General features: G+C 40.9%; 1 protein-coding gene across 1 annotated transcript in view; it reads right to left on the reverse strand.

Moving 5' to 3' along the window:
* The window catches only part of LOC129723523 (tubby-related protein 4), a 92359-nt gene extending 71443 nt beyond the window's left edge, over window positions 1-20916 (reverse strand). The window contains exons 1-3 of the mRNA XM_055677796.1: window positions 20502-20916; window positions 19813-20433; window positions 2592-3081 (exon numbers count right to left, since the gene is read on the reverse strand). Coding sequence (XP_055533771.1) covers window positions 2592-2687 — 96 coding nt within the window. The 5' untranslated portion in view covers window positions 2688-3081; window positions 19813-20433; window positions 20502-20916. The remainder of the gene's footprint in view (window positions 1-2591; window positions 3082-19812; window positions 20434-20501) is intronic.
* Between the last annotated feature and the right edge of the window lie 727 nt (window positions 20917-21643).

Here is a 21643-nt window from a genome sequence, read left to right on the forward strand (position 1 = left end):
GCTCAAAACCTCCGAAAAGCCCTTCTAAATGCCAAATGATCCCAAATTGAGCTCAGAATCGCCGAAAAGCCCTTCCAAAGGCCCGAAACGGTGAAAATAGAAATTATCCTAAATTGAGCTCAGAATCGCCGGAAAGCTCTTTTTAAAAGCCAGAAAAGGCCAAAATAGAAAATTATCTCAAATTGAGCTCAAAATCTCCGGAAAGCCCTTCTAAAGGCCAGAAAAGGCCATAATACAAAGTGATCCCAAATTTAGCTCAGAATCGGCGAAACGCCCTTTTAAAGGCAAAAATTGAAAATGATTCAAAATTTAGCTCAGAATCGCCGAAAAGCCCCTCTAAAGGCCAGAAAAGGTCAAAATATAAAGCTCCCAAATTTCGCTCAGAATCGCCGAAAAGCCTTTCTAAAGGCCAGAAAAGGCCAAAAATAAAATGATCTCCAATTGAGCTCAAAGTCGCCGAAAAGCCCTTCTGAAGGCTAGAAAAGGCCACAATAGAGAATGATCTCGAACTGAGCTCAGAATCGCCGAAAAGCCCTTTTAAAGGCGAGAAAAGGCCAAAACAGAAAATGACCCCAAATTAAGCCCAGAGTCACCGGAAAGCTCTTTCAAAGGCCAGAATAGGTGAAAATAGAAATTATCCCAAATTGAGCTCAGAATCGCCGAAAAGCTCTTCTAAAGGCCAGAAAAGGCCGAAATAGAAAATGCTCCCAAATTGAGCTCAAAATCGCCGAAAAGCCTCTCTAAAAGCAAGAAAAAGCCAAAATAGAAAATGATACCAAATTGAGCTCAGAATCGCCGAAAAGCCCTTCTCAAGGCCAGAATAGAACATGATCCCAAATTGAGCTTAGAATCGCCGGAAAGCCCTTTCAAATGCCAGAAAAGGTGAAAATGAAAAATTATCTTAAACTGAGCTCAGAACTGCCGGGAAGCCCATTTTAAAGACCAGAAAAATCCAAAATAGAAAATGATCTCAAATTGAGCTCAAAACCTCCGAAAAGCCCTTCTAAATGCCAAATGATCCCAAATTGAGCTCAGAATCGCCGAAAAGCCCTTCCAAAGGCCCGAAACGGTGAAAATAGAAATTATCCTAAATTGAGCTCAGAATCGCCGGAAAGCTCTTTTTAAAAGCCAGAAAAGGCCAAAATAGAAAATTATCTCAAATTGAGCTCAAAATCTCCGGAAAGCCCTTCTAAAGGCCAGAAAAGGCCATAATACAAAGTGATCCCAAATTTAGCTCAGAATCGGCGAAACGCCCTTTTAAAGGCAAAAATTGAAAATGATTCAAAATTTAGCTCAGAATCGCCGAAAAGCCCCTCTAAAGGCCAGAAAAGGTCAAAATATAAAGCTCCCAAATTTCGCTCAGAATCGCCGAAAAGCCTTTCTAAAGGCCAGAAAAGGCCAAAAATAAAATGATCTCCAATTGAGCTCAAAGTCGCCGAAAAGCCCTTCTAAAGGCCAGAAAAGGCCAAAATAGAAAATGATCTCGAATTGAGCTTAAAATCGGCGAAAAGCCCTTCTAAAGGCTAGAAAAGACACGAAAAGACCTTTCAAAGACTAGGAAAGGCCAAAAAAGAAAATGATCCCAAATTGAGCTCAGAATCGCCGAAAAGCCTTTCTATAGGCCAGAAAAGGCCAAAAAAGGAAAATGAACCCAAATTGAATTCAAAATCGCCGGAAAGCCTTCCTAAGAGCAGACAGGCCAAAAAAGAAAATGATCCCAAATTAAGCTCAGAATCGCCGAAAACCCCTTTTAAAGGCCAGATGAGGCCAAAATAGAAAATGATCCCAAATTGAGCCTAAAATCGGCGAAAAGGCCAGAAAAAGCAAAAAAAATTATTGAGCTCAAAATCGCCGAAAAGACCTTTCAAAGATTAGAAAAGGCCAAAAAGAAAATGATCCCAAATTGAGCTCAAAATCGCCGAAAAGCCCTTCTAAAGGCCAGAAAAGGCAAAAAAAAATTATTGAACGATAAAGTACCAAATATTTATAGCGCTGTTGGGCACTACTACAGTTTATGCAATAGAAAAAATCTTTTTTAGAAAATAAAATTAATAAACCAATTTCAATGCCCTATATTAATTTCATGTAATTACATGATACCAACCAGAACATGCGCAACGAAAACTTGTTCAAAAGAAAATAATAACAGAAATGGATCGAATTTTTTTTTTTGAGTTTCCAAACAAAATAAAATCTCGCTGGCTATACAGAGTACAAAACCAGTCAACGGGTAGCAGCTTATTGATAGATTGATCGATGCCAAAGTCGCGCGAAAATTGCCTCGGTTGATCAAGTTACCAATTGATTCCAATCAGAATAATAACCAGCAGAAGTTTTCTAAAGACGCTCTGTTGACCTCTTTCCCCTTCACAACAATGCGACCCTGAGTTCCACATTTTTCCCGGCCTTCCAGTTATACAATGGAAAAATTGCATTACATCACCATCATTGGCATCGGTGTCGTATGTGCATCATAACATTTAACGAAGCGAATAACTTGGCCTAGTTTCCTCCGACGTCACAGATAGTTTACGCAACTCTGACGCAGTCGTTTGAACGATTTTATATCATTGCTACATTACGTTACTCACCTCCGGGATATCGTCCGGCACCTTGCCCATCCAGGAGAGCGACAGGATCGAGCAGTCGCACTTCGTGTTGGTGTTCTTCTCAAAGTGTAAATGCATCGTTGCGGTGGATACTTAAAAACAATGTTATCACAACTAACAACAATAACTGCTTTGTATTAACCCACCACACGTACCACAACACAACCCTAATGGCTGCTGGTGTCGCAAGCTACACCTGTGTCACATACAGCACGAACTTTCCCGCCTGCTACGTCGTCTCGTTCCGGCTGGTTCTCGACGTCGTTCATGATTTTTTCACTTTCGAACCGTCGTCGTCGTCGCGTAACAGCTTACCGGAATTTAGGTGTCATTTGCACCTCACACTGTACTGATCCGTTTTCTTTCTAAAGGATTGCCTTGAAGCATCAACACCACTGGCTCAGTATGAGGCGAGCCACAATGAGTGATATTTTTTTTCCTCCGCGTCGCTTTGATCCGTTCGGGAAACCACCTGTTGACGAGAAGGGAGAAGAAAAAGATGCTGATAATTTTGGTCACGCAGATTCATTCGTGATTTTTTCAACGGGAGCTTATTATATCATCTGGCAGGGGAATTCACCTTCGAGCTATTTGATTTCCGTCCGACCGACGCCTGTTCGGAATATAAATAAAGGAATTTATGGAACGGATCGACAATTTAGATTAACCCTGTTTTTGGATTACCACTGCATAGTTTGACGGGCGTTGCTGAGAAATTTTCGAGTTCCCCCTGATCAACATTTTTCACTCTCAGATAAAAGGTAAGCTTACAATTCCAATAACGAAAGATGATTGGTTTATGAGGAAATTATCATATCGTCGGCTTCGTGCAACACTGGCACAACTCAAAATTTTGCATTTTTGAGTTTTTGATGGCAAACGATGCGAAATCTAATGAAGTTTCATCCCACGAAAACTCGTTTCAAAATTCCCAAAAAATCCAGAGTTATGACTAGAAGTGCCTTTGCTACACAAATCGAGATTTCTTCATGAAGTTAGTAAAAATAAGGTTTTAACTTGAACAACGTGCTTATAATTTGTGAATAATAGACCTAAAAGTGTTAAATGAGGATTGGTAATTTTAAACTTTAAAGTTTTCTTGAAAATCGAAAAATAAATTTTCGACGCAAATTTTCAAACGCCTTTTTCACGAAACTATGATATTTGTGTTGTGCCAGTGTTGCACGAAACCGACGATATCCGAGAAGCTGAACAATTATCAAACGTAAATGCAAAGCTGACATTGGCAGGTGAGGATAATTACCTGCATCAAATCGGTATCAAATGTAATACCAATCTTGCTGAATTTTAGAGCTGTCAGCAAATTGAACAAAGTAAGAGACGTTCAGTTAGCTTTTAACTTTTCAGTCGTCCTCGTCAAAGTTTTATACATATACAGAACCGTGGTGGAAAGAGATTATTTGCGTCTCCCACATGTACCCTCACGATCCTGGACTTGTGGTAGGAGAAGGTCTGTCCTGGTTTGCTCAATGTTCCGTCAAACTGCAGTGTGCACTGAGGAAACGTGTAAAGGCTATGATGAGTTTGCACACACAGCAGATGTTGGTCAACGACCGACGACGGCGTCGACGACGATAAGGATGTCAATGATAGTCCCGGTGTGTGCTGAAGATGGTGACGTTCGTTGAACTTATGCGCTGGTTTGAGCAAAAATATATATAAAGGACTGTTAGTCAATCAGGCACACGAGTCCTTTCAATGGAAAGCCGCACCGCGTTGCTGGTTGCACGAAAGAAAAATCGATGCGTCCTTTTCCTGAGGGTTTCATTAATTTCATCTGGCTGAGTTAATATGACTTCTACTGTGAAATGCTTTGCCGAACATTGAAAAGCTCCAAACGTGCCAAGTCCATTATCGCTTGCCACCAGCTCCGTAAAGTAATTTGTTTACATCGATTTTCGCTTACTCGAAAATCTGATACGGTGCTGCGGCTACGAGGAGCAGCCCAAGTCAGCCAGGCACTAGTATAAATTAGATCTGTTTTGACGATGTTAGTTTTTTACTTATTTTAATGATGATTGGTTGAATTTATAAAAAAAGTTTCACCAGTTGTAGAGCTATGTTAGGAGGCTTTATGGTAGTTCGTAACCTTAATACATATTACAGAGTCCACTTCGGTGGGCTGATAATTATCGATTTCCATGGTTGAAGATCAGAACACGAAATTTCAACAGAATCGAGTCGTGATAAAAATAACTATATAAGTTTTAGGAGTTGTGTGTTTAAGTCCTACCTGCTGAACTATGTGTTTCGAATCTTTTACCATCCTATTTTCAAGTTAATTCGTTTTTCAATCTTTATTACGGCTATTCAATGTATTTAGAAGCAATTAGTTAATGAGTTATATCTAACAGATGTGATCAGAAGCCATTGCATATTAGTTGATATCACACCAGGATTTTGAACTTCATCCTAATGTCTGTCGTCAGTTAACGTCAGCGAGAATAAAATGTAATTGGAAAGATATTCCAATTATTACACCAAAAGTTTAGCAAAAACTTCACCAAGCGGTTTCGCTTTCGACGATGGTTTTTTAATCTAGAAATAATGTTTGTTTGCATTCCATTTGAAAAGTTCTTACAAAGCACCACCCAAGAAATATTTTTTAGCTGAATAACCGTTTTTATAACTAATCTTATTCAGCTAACAGCTTAAACAGCTTTCAATCAGTCGATTTTGAAGAACTTATTATTTTTGGTTTCCTCAATAGCGAAACGAGGTCGATTTCATAGAAGCAATTATTCATCCTTTGCACAGCTTGTAGAAAAACTCTTCTACAGCTAACTGAAGCTGGATTATAGTTTAAAAAAGCGCCTATTTAACAATTCCATGACTAGAATTGTATGTTCTGTCTTTCTTTGCGCTTTTTCAGCTTTTTAACACAGCTACGATAAATATATTTCAAATTATGTATTCGCCTTTATTTGACAAATGTTTATTGTTTAGGCGACTTGAACACAACTAAATCTTTCGATTTTTTGCACATTTGTGTGTATTTTCTATTGTTTATTTTATGTTATTGTTGATGAAAATAGGCTTTTTAGAATCAAATCACTTCACTGCCAGTCTCGAATGTCGAACTCATGCTCATGAGGTTACTGGTAGTACGCATTGCAGACTCGTATATTTTTACATACATGCATAGGCTCTAATTTAACATGTAAAACTTGAAATTGGTTGCATAGATACTGAATTGTAGCTGAACAAGCGCTCCAGCCTTTGCATCATAATTTTTCAAAACGATAGGACACGTTTTGTCATAGTGACGGTCCTCTCTAATTGGTTTATGTGAAGCGACGCTGCAAAACGACGTTTCAGGATATCAGTCACCGTGGATTTCATCTAGAACAATAATCCGGTTATTCAACCCAGTATGGAACGGACCTAGAGCCAAATTTTTCTCCAACGCGATTTTCACGACACAGGTTTGTATTGTTCCATTCGTGAAAAAAGGGCGAAGAAAGTTTTTCCCTGTCTTTCACAACCGATTTTTTCATTGTTTTCCGAACAGTTGCCTAATGTATGATAAAAAAAAAATAAAAAAATTAGCGAAATTTGTTCCCTCTGTGATACAAAAGCTTAAAAAGTCAGAATATATATGAACATTAAACTTTTTACTGATGAATTGTGCGGGTTTGTGACAATGTCTGAATAAGGATCCCAATGTTTTAGGTTTAAAATTAGTTTATTTGACACGGCACGATACATTTTATGTTTTACTGAGCCAAGTACAATTCGTATTAATTCTACGTTAGCAGGGAAAAGAGGGAGGCCTTTTATTTATTCTCGCGGCCGACTACGAGCTAGTGGGGATTTAAGGTGAGAGGAGGGGAGATACAATTTTGACTTTGATTTTCAACTGGTAGAGCAATTGTATTCTTGTTTGGTGCGGGTTCAAAATATTTGTGTAAGCATAGATGCGGGCTCTTCGTTTCCGTGTCTTCAGCATAGCATATTTGTATCCTCAATCTGACAAATAGACAAACAAAATTTTAAATTTTAATGTCAGCGTTTTTCAGAAAGCAGTATAGCTGTGTCATGTAGTGGAGATCACCGTTTCCCAGAATGTCTCTAACGGGTACGTTCGGTTGTTTTCCTCGGGCCCGAAGGGAATCTATAAGCTCGGACCTAACACCACAGAATTCGGCACACGACCAAACAACATGCTCGATGTCATGGTAGCCATCGCCACAAATGCAGTGATTACTGTCTACAAGCCCTATACGAAAGAGATGCATGTTTAACGTGTAGTGATTGGACATAAGTCTGGACATCACGCGAATGAAGTCCGGACCTACATCCAACCCCTTGAACCATGCTTTCGTCGATACCTTAGAAAAAATGGAATGTAGCCACCGTCCCAGTTCATCTGAATTCCATGATGATTGCCAACTGTTGAGTGTCCTCTGACGCAAAATGCTATAAAATTCATCATAAGCAATTGGTCTTTCATAAATATCGCCATCAATAGCACCCACCTTAGCTAAAGAGTCAGCCTTTTCATTACCCGGAATCGAGCAATGAGAAGGGACCCACGCTAAGGTAACCCGGTAATTTTTATCTGTTAAAGCACTTAAAAACCGCCGTATTTTCCCCAGGAAATACGGGGTGTGCTTCACAGGCTTCATCGATCGCAGAGCCTCAATGGCACTGAGACTATCTGTGAAGATGAAGTAGTGGTCTATGGGCAGGGTTTCGATGATCCCAAGAGAGTACTGAATGGCAGCAAGTTCTGCGACGTACACGAAAGCAGGAGCATCGAGTTTGTAGGAGGCGGTAAAATTTTCGTGGAAAACACCTTTTATCATAACTAACATGTTTAAACTTATTGGAAAAAATCTTAGGGATCTCTTGGGTTCGCAATTGATCCGGGATACCAGAAATGTCTTGTTTCATGGTAGTTTCGAAGAATATAGCATTATCAGAAGTATCTAAAAGTGCGACACTGGAGAAATCGTATGAAGAAGGATTAATATCTTGAGCCATATAGTCAAAATATTAAGTCATAAATCTGGATTGAGATTGAAGGTCGACCAACCTCTCGAAATTTTCAATTACTAATGGGTTCATAACTGTGCATCGAATTAGCAACCGGTAAGAGAGATTCCAAAAACGATGTTTCAACGGAAGAATACCCGCTAACACTTCAAGACTCATCGTATGGGTCGACTGCATGCAACCCAAGGCAATACGCAAACAACGATATTGTATTCTCTCTAATTTTATAATGTGCGTGTTCGCGGCGGAGCGAAAGCAGAAACAGCCGTACTCAAGAACTGACAATATCGTTGTTTGGTAAAGCCTTAGAAGGTCTCCTGGGTGGGCTCTGCACCAGGTTCCGGTAATCGTACGAAGAAAATTAATCCTCTGTTGGCATTTTTGTGTCAGATACCTAATATGACACGCCCAGGTGCATTTAGAGTCGAACCAGACCCCGAGATATTTAGCGACTAAAACCTGAGTGATCGTTTTACCCATTAGTAGGAGCTGCAGGTGAGCTGGGTTATGCTTCCTAGAAAAAAACGACCAACTCAGTTTTCTCCGGAGAGAATTCGATACCCAGCTCAAGAGCCCATACAGACAAATTGTCTAAGGTATCTTGAAATGGTCCTTGCAGATCGCTAGCCTCGCTACCAGTAATGGATACAACGCTATCGTCTGCAAGTTGCCTTAGCGTGCATGAATTTGCAAGACATTCATCGATGTCATTGACGTAAAAATTATATAAGAGAGGACTTAAACATGAGCCCTGGGGAAGGCCCATGTAACTAATTCGGGAAGTTGTCGAATCGCCATGTGAGAAATACATATGCTTTTCTGACATCAAATTGAGCAAAAAGTTATTCAAATTTGGTGAAAGTCCCTGCGAATGAAATGTCTCACTTAAAACTTCTACTGAGACAGAGTCAAAAGCCCCCTTAATATCCAAGAACGCAGAAGCCATTTGCTCTTTTCGAGCAAATGCGAGTTGAATTTCAGTAGAAAGCAACGCTAAGCAATCGTTCGTCCCTTTGCCCCGGCGAAAGCCAAATTGAGTATCTGAAAGTAACCCGTTTGTTTCGACCCATTTGTCTAACCGTAAGAGGATCATTTTCTCCATTAATTTCCGGAGGCAAGAGAGCATCGCAATCGGCCTATATGAATTGTGATTAGAGGCAGGTTTTCCGGGTTTCCGAATAGCAATGACTTTTACCTCCCTCCAGTCATGCGGAACATTATTTAGCTCAAGAAACTTGTTGAACAAACTCAACAAGCGTCTTTTTGCAGAGTCGGGTAGATTCTTCAACAGGTTGAATTTTATTCTATCTAACCCTGGAGCCTTATTGTTGCACGACAGGAGAGCCATTGAAAATTCCAACATCGAAAATGGAGGCTCTTCTGTAGTTACTAAAAACGCGTCGCGAAAGGTTTTCGGTTCCGGTACAGAGTCCGGACAGACCTTTTTGGCAAAACCGAGTATCCAGCGATCTGAATACTCCTCACTCTCATTCGAAACGTCACGGTTCCGCATGCGCCTGGCGGTATTCCAAAGAATGCTCATCGCTGTTTCCCTCGACAACGCGTTTACGAACCGCCGCCAGTACCCGCTTTTTTTCGCCTTTAGTAAGCTCTTCATCTGCCTGCCCAGTGCCTCGTACTTTCGAAGCAGGTTGACAGTGCCGTACTCCCGGTAGTCCTCATACGCCGCGGACCTTCGCGCGTGAAGCTCAGAGCACTCTTTGTCCCACCATTTGTTGGGAGGGCGCTGTCTAATCGTTACCCTGGGTATCGGTTTCGTCTAAGCTTGCGTCGCGGCGTCAATTATCAAGCCAGCTAAGAACGCGTATTCTTCCTCCGGAGGAAGTTCCTCGTGAGTCTCGATAGATTGCGCTATAATAGACTCATAACACTTCCAATCAATATTACGTGTAAGGTCGTAGGAAATATTGATTGGGTTCGGGGGAGTTGAACCATTAGCAATTGATATAACGATTGGAAGATGATCACTACCGTGGGGATCGTTGATTACTTTCCACTGGCAATCTAACGCTAGTGATGTCGAGCAGAGGGATAGGTCAAGCACGCTTTCACGTGCTGGAGGATAAGGTACACGTGTCGCTTCCTCAGTATTCAAAACTGTCATATTGAAGTCGTCGATCAAGTTACACACGCAAAACTTTTCCTTATTACTTTAAAAGCAATAGCGCAAAATTACCTTTTAGGTAACAAATCCATTACTTAAAAAGCAATAAAATTCTTCCCCAGTTAAGTAACAACACATACTGTCATATATTTAGCACGTGTTATGAGAGTACGACTATCTAATAATGGTCGTTTCAACCACATGCAACGTTTTTTCTGTCGAAAAATGCTCCCTTTCCACCTCAAGTCAAAAAAAAAATCACACCGTCGCATAAGTTGCACATGTTACAAGTTTCTTCAATCTCCAATTCATCCGGTGGGCGTGTATTAGTTCGCTCGTTGTATGCATACGGAGTAGCGAAAAAATATGACAAGAGCTGCCAAGCAACATTTTCCCCGTCATAAAGTATGCAAACGTTGATGATTTCAAAGACTTGAAATGCGCCTTAAAATGACATCACGATCTGTAAACTGCGTTAGAGAAAAATAAAAACATTCGCTTTCTTGCAAGCTTTTTTACAGCACATAATCATTGGTTCATGGAAACTCATTTAGATCTGTTTGAATATACAAAACTCGTGCCCTTCCAGAACAATATTCGCAACTTCGGCAACTCTGGTCAGACAGTATTACATATTTCCATTTCAAGTAAACACTGGGAGACGAAACGAAAGTGTTTCTAATTGGACATTTGAGGTTGACGGTTGAGATTCTGATTATGTGTGGATGAAGGGAGACAAAAATGAACCAGATCGTTGCATCAATACAAATGCAGCTCCTGCAGAAACACATACAAGCGTGTGGCCGTCATAATTTTTATTACTTTTTGTTTGTTACTTTTTGTGTATAATGCGCAGTCATAAGACACAAAAAGTAACAAAAAATTGCCCAAAAGTAATAAAATATTCCCCGTTTGCGTTGGGTGCAGATTAAAGAAGATCGGTTGTCGTCGTACAGCGACCCCCATAGCGAACAGTGAGAATTAAATCTCCCAATATCAAAAAAAGGTGCGGGAAGCAATTCTGCTATATCAATAAGTTGCTTCTGTTCAATCCGCACGGATGGGGGAATATATAACGAAACAAGGCAAAGGTCTTTTCCATTCATATTCGTTTGAAAAGCAACAACTTCTATATTCGAGATCGAGGGGAGGTCGATTCTGAAAAAAGCATAGCACTTTTTGATCTCTAAAAGTATGCCTCCACCGTGTGAGTCTCGATCTCGACGAATAATGTTAAAATCGTGGAAATTGAGTTGATCGTTTGAATTGAGAAAAGTCTCACAGAGCGCAAACGCATCACAATTGTATGTGTTTAGCAAATGAGAAAATAGATCGAATTTGGGGATGATACTTCTGCAATTCCACTGTAATGCAGTGATAAAATTCCTAACCTCTTCCGCCGTTTTAGTCATCGAAAGATTTGATAGCTGAAATGAGGGGCCAACTTGTTGCGAGTTGCTTCATAAAGGTTTTCACTGTAGGGAGAAGGGCAAGAAGAATATTTTGAAGGGGATCTGGTATGTTGAACGTTTTGAATATCCAATCCACAATATCAGAGAATTTTATGAACCCAGTTTCTTTTCTATTTTCTGATCGAGAAATAGGTTCACGAGAGGTTTTTGGTGCCCCAGGAAGCGGTGGGTACTCCTGGTTTGATTTAAAATTAAACCCGGGAGGTACATGCTTCGGTTTTTCTTCACCGCTTCCTTTTTGTGTTGGCTTATTGGTCATTCCGCTAGGGGTTATCTTACGACCTTTGCGAGAAAGATTAGGAGAGTGGATAATTCTCCTCTTCCTAGATCCTTCTGGCATGGCGTAAGAACACCCGTCGACAGGATCGTCAGATGTACCCTCATCGGTAGGCAAAAAGGAAAAGATGTTTCCTGTCGAGGGTGGCTCAGCCCTCTTAAGCATTTATGCAAAAGAGCGCTTTGATCGTTCCTTGAGGGAACGCTTAATTTTTTCCTCGCGCTGTTTGTACGCGGGACACGCCGAAAGGTCATGCCGAGTTCCCTCGCAGTAAAGACACTTTTCAGTATCCTCACTGCAAGCGGTCTCAGCATGATTGCCTCCGCACTAGCTGCAGCGTGCCTTGTTGCAGCAGTAGGTGGCTGTATGACCTAACTGCTTGCAGTTTTGGCAATGCATGACCCGCGGTACAAACAGGCGTACAGGCAGACGAACCGTGTCCAAAGCTATGTAGCTCGGCAGTGCAGATCCGGCGAATGTCACCCGGAAGGAATCCGAAGGGAGGAATTTCTTCTTCCCTTCTTCGATGGATACTGAATGCAATTGCTTGACATCCAGTATCTTTACATTTTGAATCAGGGGGTTCTTGAAACAGCCAACCCCGTGACGCAAAATGTCATCGACCGTGAGGCTTCCTTCGGTAACCACACCGTCGATCTCCACGTCCTTGGCAGGGATGTACACGCGGTACTCTCTTGTAAAGAGCTCGTAGCTAGCAATTTAATTTGCTTGCTTCAAGCTACTCACGACAACTCGCAGTTTGTTCGGCCTCACCTTCGTAATCTCGGTTACGGCCGATAACTGTTTTGCCAGGTCCTTGCCAATTTGGATGATATTTAAAGCACAGACTAACAGACGTTACACTGCAACCGAGCTCCATCGCCACAAAAAACGTTCATTTCAAATTTTCATTTCAATTTCTTCCCCATCTGGTTCTATATCCAAGAAAAGTTCCATCTGCGTGTTCGCCATTTTTTGCGGGAGCGTTTTGCTGTACCGCACGTACACGAAAAATATTTCAATGAAAGGGGGGGGGGTCAAGTAATTGGTATTAATTTTTAAAAACAATTTTTCAATAAGTTGGATCAAATAGAAAAAAAGAATAAATATTGTAGAAGAAATATATATACCGGCGGCAGGCTGAAGAGATCATACACGCCGCTAGTGGGGTAGACGGCGGCGGGGGAATTTCTCCGACTGCTAGATGCCTTCTGTTGTCACAGCACCGGAATCAAAATCACAAGCAGCACCCGTTCTATCAGCACCCAATGCACAATTTACTTCCAGCTACTGGACAACCAGCGCCCGGCGACGCGGGGAATTTGCTCCGGCTGCTAGACAGCTATTGTCTAGTCAGACCGGTATCGAAAAACACAAGCGATACGCGTACCGTACACACAAAGCGGTATTGTTTTTTCGATCGAGCAAAATAATCACGAGCTATCTTCAGATGCTTCTGTTCTCGACGATAGCAGAGAAACGAATGCAGGATCCCAATGTAATGTATGGGAAAAATTTGATCTTCGAATTTTGTTTAGCGGTAGGACTCAAAAGTTTCGTCTTCTCGAAAGGAGTCTCTACGCAAAGTTTCAGCTCAATCGGACATCGGGAAGTCGTGTTTTATAGCGAATTAAATCCATGGCACCCTAGCGATCACGTATTCGATCACTGTTCGGTTATACGAAATCATTTTCAACTAGGAGTGACGCGCGCGTTATAATGCTTGTAAAATATTCATATATGATTCAAAAATAATGTCTTTTATAAGCCACCAGGATATATCGATATTAGAAGTTTCAACCTTTTTTTAGTTTCAAAACGAAAAGTGTTGAAAAATTGTGCTTTTCTACACATTTGCGCAAAACACTCCCTTCCCTACGGGATGAGAGTGGCAGCGTGCCACAATTATAAATTCATTTGCCGTAAGGCAAGAAAATTAAGATATTTTTAAATCAATTCAAGAATATTCAATGAGCATGCAGTAACAATTTAATGAGAAATTAAACAAATCAGGTATAAGCAAAATCCTAAACTTGAAAAAAAACCCTGGATGATAATGTACTTATATATGTTCTCTACTCAATATATTTGAAAACACTGACGTCGTGCCCAAATAAATAATAATCTTGTTCTATTTTCCCTTTTCTGGCAGTTAATAAGTAGAGTGTATACGATTCCGCCATTTCGACTATATCTCCTTCGGGAACATTCGCGGTAACGGTAACGCGGAATTTGACAATTTTAAATAACCCCCAACTCCACGTAACACCATGACCTCACGCAGTGTAAAATTCCGCTAAACACCCCCCTTCCCCTCCTAAGGGCGTTATGTAATACAGTAAAGTTCTTTTTTACACGGTTCTACGTACCGTGCAAAAAAAAACCGTGTAAAAAACCGCGTTATTTGGAAAAACGTCGTAAAGAAAATCGTGTAAAATAACGTGTAAAAATGAAACTGTGTAAAAAACAGCCTACTATAGTCTGTTACCGTTACTGTTACTAACGGTAACAATGGGACACTAATTACACCAGTGAGCGCAACTGTTTGTGTACTGCCATCTATTAAAGAATTGCTGAAACTACCGATTTTTCATTCACACCAGAACTAAATGTCGTTGCTTGGCTAAGAGTATTAAAGCGGTTCATCGTCAGATGGAAATGTTAAATTTGATAGCTGAGACTTGATAGCAGATAGCCAGAACAAAATTTTTTTGCTTCCATTTGAGCCCTCAAAAATCCTAAACTTATCGAAAGTCAATTACTGGTGACTCCGCTGATTGTATTGCATTCTTAATTTGTATGAAGATTTCTAAGAGATAACTTGCTTTTTGCAACCTTGAACCACCTTAATGAGTATTGTGCGCATCCGCTTCCCACCACACGGCTCTCGCCCTAATTTTAGGCTGTTGTTAAAATCAACACCACGAGCTCATGGACGAATGGTAGTAAGACGAAATGAAGTTATATAGGAAAAACATGTGTTTTGATAAAAATAGATTGCGTTTAGTGAAAGTAAGTACAAGAAAGTTAGAATAAAATGTATAGAAGACATTTGATAGCTGTATTCTCGGTCAATGAGCAAAATACTCGGTGAAATTTCAATTTTACTACCACTGAAAAAGTACCATCTTTTGCTATTGGAAATTTTGTTAGGTGTCCAATTTTACGCAAAAACGAAAAATCGTGCAAAATAAAACCGTGTAAAAAAAACACGAAAAGTGAGAAAACGACGTAAAAAAGCGTTATTTGGAAAAGCGTCATAAAAATCGTGTGAAATAAAACCGTGTAAAAAAAGACTTTACTGTATACGAATGTTCCCTTCAGAATTTGAAAATCCGTTTCTCCCTCCCGTTCCTCCTAATACACTAGCAATACTTCCGAACTGTCAAAACTATGAGCGATAATCTTTCGCACCAAAAACTTCTCGGGAGAAATAGAATTCGGCAAGTTAGTGTCACTTTTGTACGAACAACCGTTGTGACTGGTTGCTTTTAAAATAAAGAACTTTCGAGTCTACCGCGAGGAGTTTTATTTCGTTTAGTGAAATCCTTGTGACTTTAAAATGTTTCAGTTGCAGTTGTTAAAATGGTTTGATAAGTGCGAAGAATTAGAAAACTCGTGAAATCGCGTCAAATTAGCTTTTTAAAATCAGTCATTCTTGTGTGATAATATAGTAACAATTTATATGTCGAGACAAACAAACAGTCAAACAAACAGTTCTCTCGGTTGTTTCTCAGAGATGGGCGCAAGGGTAATTCTGTTCGGAGCGCAAGGCCAAAAAACTGATCAAAGATCCGTCATCCTGTCCGACTGCAGCAAGGTACTATGTTCAGTACGAAACAACTTGTAAAGTACATATAAAACACGTCTGTCTTAAGTTATGGTTAACAGTGGAGTAAACATTTATTACAAACTTTTGATGTCAAAATCCTGTTGATCTAGCCACAGCTTTCCTTCTTTTCTTCGGATACCCAAACAGAATTTGGCTTTACCGAGAGCCTTCATTTTAAACTGCTGACTTAAGAACATCTTCAATATTTGTTTCAAGTCTCGATCGTTGGTAAAAGTCAAAAAATCATCAACGTGACAAATCGTGATGAACGTCAGTTTACTTTCATGAATCATCCAGTACAAGCAACGATTTACTGAAGAGTGAATCAGACCAAACTTCTGGAGAACACTATCCAACTGCGCATTCCATACTCTGCTTGATTGCCTTCCCATTTCGTTGCATATCGCACTACAGGAGAGTACACCTCATCGTAATCGAGATTTTGCCTCTGCGAGCATCCTTCCACGAGTTTTGTACCGTTGAATGGCCCCATCAAAACCCCGCTTCGTTTTGAACATCCATTTGTTCTGAATAACTTTTCTCCCTTCTGGTAGATCTGCAGCACCCACGTGTTGTTCTCGCTTAGTGACACCAACTCATCGTTCATCGCTTGAATCCAATAATCCCTATCAGGTCCTTGCAGAACTGCTTCGTGGGTTCATCGCAAGATCTCCGTTGGTTGGATCAGGAGGTAAATGGGGGGGTAACTATTATCAGAATATGCCCCATAGTCTAAAAATTTTTTTTACATGCCTGGATAACAGCGCTCTCAACCGTTGCGCCTTGGTTCTTGCTGTAAATTAGTTGATCTATCGAGTTTCGGGAAAAGTGCATTGTCGACTGCATCTGCAACTTCAGAGTATCGTCGGAGCTCTGGTTATTATCATCCGAGATTACGTCAACTTCTGCATTTTACTGATTTTCATTGGTCATATCCGCAATGCTTGGTACCAGCAACTCTTCTAACTGAAGCTCCATGAACTCCACCGGTTATGCATTTTGGTCACACGTTATTTTTGCATTCATTGCACCTTCGGCAAGGACCACTACATCTCGACTGGTTTCAAACTCACCACTAGGATCATAGAGACGGTAACCATTGATGTTCTCCCTATAGCCCGTTGATTATGGGCTCATACTGTTCAGGAAGGCCCATCAGCAAAATTGTCGCTAGCTAGGAGTCGTTCACCTAGAACCAAACGGATGCGAGCTTGTGGCTTGTGGTCATCAGTTCGTCTACATACGCTTCAACACTAGTACAGTTGATCAGCCGAACCGACGTGAACTTCCGAAGCAATCCGATTTTCCTGGTCAATCCGCTGTCCTGCAAAGCGGATGCCAGCTTCTTCCAAGCTTCCTTCGCGTTTGCTGCATCCTGCACTAGAGCCTTTGGTAACTCGAACGCTTCTAGTTCCAGTGCCTCTTTCGTTGGCATCTCCATCTCCAGTCTGCTGCGCAAAATTTGAATTTTCGCCCGTGAACATTTTTGCTTCAAATTAAAATTCAATATCTCGATAATTTCCGTTTCTGGGCCTCCCTTACGCTGGGCCCATAACCACTTGGAAAGTATAAATAAAACTCGTCTGTCTTGAATAACGGTGACTAGTGGAATGAACATTTAAAAAAAAAAACTTCTGATGTCGTGATCTTCAAAAAAAAAAAAAAACGCATAAATACCTTCATTGAGACGGAAGAGGCAACAGCTAAATTATCCGGTACTACACCGAATGTTTCCAATACTGGCCCATCAGTCAAAGAAAGCTCGTATGAACGCATACAAATTGATCATCGAATGGAACCAGAAACAACAGGCATGTTTTTTCTTATATTTGTTCATAGCTTGTTTATGAATATCTTACAACCTGTAAGCCGAGCCGACTTTATTTAGCTATTTATAAATTATAAACTATTTTATTCAGTACAATTGTTTGTTAGACAGACTTTTGAACCTTGATGTACCAATCGTTTTGAACAAACAAAAAAGTTCGCATTAGAGAGTTCAGATCACACCGCTAGGTAAATTAAATCGAGTAAGTTTGTATTGGCTCAGTCGCTACTGTATGCCACCCTATTATTCGAAGAAAATGTGTTCCGCAGCCTCCGAAGAATGTGATATATGTATGTTTAAAATCCGAGCTCCGGTTAGTGGAGTAGTCGGGACGAGTCACGTAGATTGTTTAACCCTTTCAATTCCATGTTTTTAAACAGCACGCCTAATCGGCCAATAGCAAGAAAGCTTCGGCTAGAAGCATGTTCGCTCAAGATATCACAATTTTTGTGACAGCGGCCTTCGAAGGGTTATAACAGACACACAGGAGCGAGAGGAAAAGCCACTGGAGAGAATGTAATACACTGCAACATGAATTGCGGACAAGAAGATACTTGAAGTTACTGTTATCTTTCGGAAACACGATCCACTGTCCGTTATACATGCACCTGCTTGCCGCCGCCAGTTTGCTCCAGATGTTTTCTTTTTTCCATCAGCATAAGTGCAAGTGTGCCGGGGGTGGGGTGTAACATGACGATGGTTTCTTTCAACATACATATATTCGAAAGTTTATCTTTAAATCACAACAACGACCACAATCTGGTGGGGCGAACCGCAGTAGTGTACTATTTAGATGCTCATAAAAGCTTTTTGTTTGTTGATACAGTTACACATTATACGTTCAATTAGTAAGGGTTTCAAAGTAAGTTGTGAGAATTTGTGCCTTTGAAATATATAATGTCTGTAACTAACAGCATTCATAATTTGAAGTGGGTGAAATTATTTTACCTTAAATCAAGCGAAGCAATACCGACTTCATTATTACTGAGTTTATGCTACCGATAATTACATCGCAACTTATGTATATGTAGAATACATATATTGACGACGTGTTGCAAACCGCGAGGAAATGCGATTCTTGTATCTCCTGTGAGAGTACTTCAATGAGATTTGATTGGTTTTTCATTCCGATTGCGGGAACAGGGAAAAGCATTATAAATATCACTACATATGTACACCTATATTCTACGTTCTGATCATGGGCAATCTAATCGAAATTGCTATTCAGATCCAACCATTTGATGCAACACATGAGTTCTGGCGTTTTTTGAAACTAAATTTTGTTAGAAGTATGATAGTTTCACAAACAATTTTGACACTTTAAAATGTCTGTTTCGTTCAAGCAGCGTTCAATCACAGACAAACAAACGTACTACGAAATTAATTTTCGCGGATCAAAATAACGGTAAATTCAAATGAGTTATAGTTATGCGGAATATTCTTGCCGCAACGGTGGTGTCGCCGGTGTGCTTTTTTGTGTTGAGCTCAGTTGTTGCTCGCAGTGCTGCCAAAATAGCAGGAAGACTAAGTTCATCTTTTGTGGAATATGTCCAGTAGGTGCGCACAAGTTAGTCGGAACCACAATTTTCTTAGAATTTTTTAAGGAGTGATACGCCTGTTTGTATATGGTTCAATATTCTAGTGGCTGTCTGTTATCTTTTATACTATTATCACAGAGAAACAGCTGTACCACTCCATACAAAATTCTAAGAAAATTGTGGTCCCGACTAACTTGTAATTTTGTGGTACGTCTGTTGGGGTGTGCTTTTAAGTGGCATTTTCGATTGTAAACAAAACTTGCTCACTGCGAGAGAGAGATGCACTTTCTGCCAATTCGCGTTGACGGTGTTGTTGATATTTGTTTGTTTTTTGCATGCGAAAAAGAAGGAAGAATTTTTTTCCTTTGTCATCACGCACATTTTTAGAATTACAACAGCCAGCGTCAACGCGAATTCATTTCAATTAGCGCAACTGGGATGGCTAACTCCCAGTGATTAATTAGAGTACAATACAAGTAGCAATTGACCAACACATTAAACTGCCATTTTCCATTGCTCGCCTTGATATCGCTAGAAGAAATACCGATTATAGCGTCCCATTAAACGACACCGGACAGATGCACAACAGTGCTCATTTTACCGGGCCGTGGTTCTGGTCTTTTGCGAACGGAGCTATTTTTAGATGATCGTGAACTTCCCCACATGCCGATCGCGCACCATTAGCCGCTCGCTCTACGACCGAGAAGAGCAAAGATCGATTTGCTTGTGCTTGTTTTGATTTCGAAATGTTTCTGCTGGTGAAAACCACTTGGCCGAAATGTATGGAGGGGGAAAAATTGTCACGAACGGGCCAAGTGGAGCGTGACAATCGCAAATCAAACCGTGCGAGTAAATATAGGCGTCGTGTAATAGAACCGAGATTCTAAATCGAGGTCGGCCTTGACTTTTCTCAAACGGACAGCTGCAGCAGTGGTGTCGCCCGGATGTTATGCAATTTGCAGCCAGTTCCGTTTGAATGCATCCGGCGCCTTAATGTTAGAGATATGTAAACGATCAGCCAGCCGACAGACAGGCTGGTATATCTGCGAGCACACACACACTTACACACTTGTTTTTTGCTGCCCCAACTCGACCAAAAAAAATATACCTACCGTCTTGTCTAGGTCCTTTCACCCGTTAGCCGCTTCTCACGACTGTGAAAACCGGCGTAGAAGAAATGAATTTGGCATCGATCCCAACGATTGGCGTGTGAAAGAATTATTGATAAGCTTTGCGGCCGATGGCAATCGTCCCGACAGGCGACAAATCACCTACATATATACACCTGTGTGAAGTTCTGTAGCTAATTCCCCCGGCAAACGAGGCGATGAATGCTGCAAGCAGGGGCTTTTCGATAGCTCGCTGCTCGCAACACGTTGTCGTCGTTCTTGAAAAATAATCCAATTTCACAAATCAGCTTTAGTTTATTTTTTTTCGTTGCTTTTCGTAAACTAGATTTTCGCAACACAACAAAAAACGCTTTTCCTCACACTGTATCGGAACGCGAAAACACTCGCACACACACTGAAATCATCACCCCATAGGGGAGCACACAATTCGATCGAAGCTGGCGAAGAATTATGTCACTTGACATCCATTTCCTCTAAACAGGACGCCACTTGTTTCCGAACACTCACAGAAAAGGGTTTCCTTCACCCAATTTTCTTCGCATCCGCTGTCCGTGTATTGCTGGCACCAAAACGTCAACCCCCTAATTTTAGTAACATTGTATCCTAAATACAAGAAAATTATTGATTTAATAACAATCCTCTGAATCTAAAAATAAAATTTATAAACACACACGGGTATCACTGTTTGTTTGCTTCAAATATTCTTCGAAAATTTCACCTCCACCGATCAGAACCATGCGGACAATTAATTCAAAAACTTTTTTTTTCATATGCACACATACACTTGCTACGGTGGCCAGAAAGGCACAGTTCCCGCATGTATATCGGTTTTAAATTACCTGCCGGATTTCAATTTCGGTATTAGCTAAAATTTCAAAGTACTGTCTGTTCTACTACGGTTGCGGAACTACGGCCTCTCCAAGAGCCTGTTGTAAGCTAAACGTCAAATCTGCAACTGCGAGAAAATTTTCACTTTCCTGCACAGCACACCAGAGGACAGCATTTCCTCGACACGGTTTCTCACTGTGTTCGTGAATGGCTATCGATTTTCCGCCCCTAGAGCTCCATCCCCCCCGGGAGCTAACAACACTACAATGATAACGCAAGTATGATGATTCTCTACGCAAACGGCAGCCGACGTCGACGCCGCCTGAACGACTACCAGCTTCGGTAGAAACAGTAAAGAAGCACAGACGACAACGAGGACAGTTTGTCGGGGTGATTCCAAGCTTGGTGTGATGGAATGGCGCGCTAGGATACGGGTGGGGTCGGAAAAACCATGTGCTGCCTTTCCGCTCGGCGCGAAGCAAGCTGAAAGAACACGCACACTAGCATGGATGCGCACGGTTGTTTATTGTCCTGTGTACGCTGTGTGGGGTGTGGCGAGTGTGAAGGGCGGTGAAATTTTGCAAATCACCAGACAGCCGCTTTTGTTCGATATGATGGGCTAGTGTCAGATTGTGCAGGTTGGTGTCTTCGCTGAGCAAAAAGCGGCGACTAATTCGGTCGGCGGCTCTAATTGAAATGTTTCAGTGGTTGACTTCCAAGCAGAGATGCCAGACTTTTTTTTGGCAAGTCTGTATAATCCATAAAAATGTCTGTATAAGTCTGTATACCGCTGCGGAAAAAAGTTACCGATACATTGATACCTAATTATTTGTCGACCTGTCAGATTGTTTTGTTTTATTGCTTGTTTTGATTGTTCTTTTTCGAGTCTATCATAGTTGGTCGATTAATCGATAACTAATTTATCTTTTAAATCTAAGTAACACATAGAAGTAAGAGTCTTTCCCGTGATAAAAATCGTCGTTCG

The sequence above is a fragment of the Wyeomyia smithii genome, chromosome 1, assembly GCF_029784165.1.
Source record: "Wyeomyia smithii strain HCP4-BCI-WySm-NY-G18 chromosome 1, ASM2978416v1, whole genome shotgun sequence".
Classification (NCBI taxonomy): Eukaryota; Metazoa; Arthropoda; class Insecta; order Diptera; family Culicidae; genus Wyeomyia; species Wyeomyia smithii.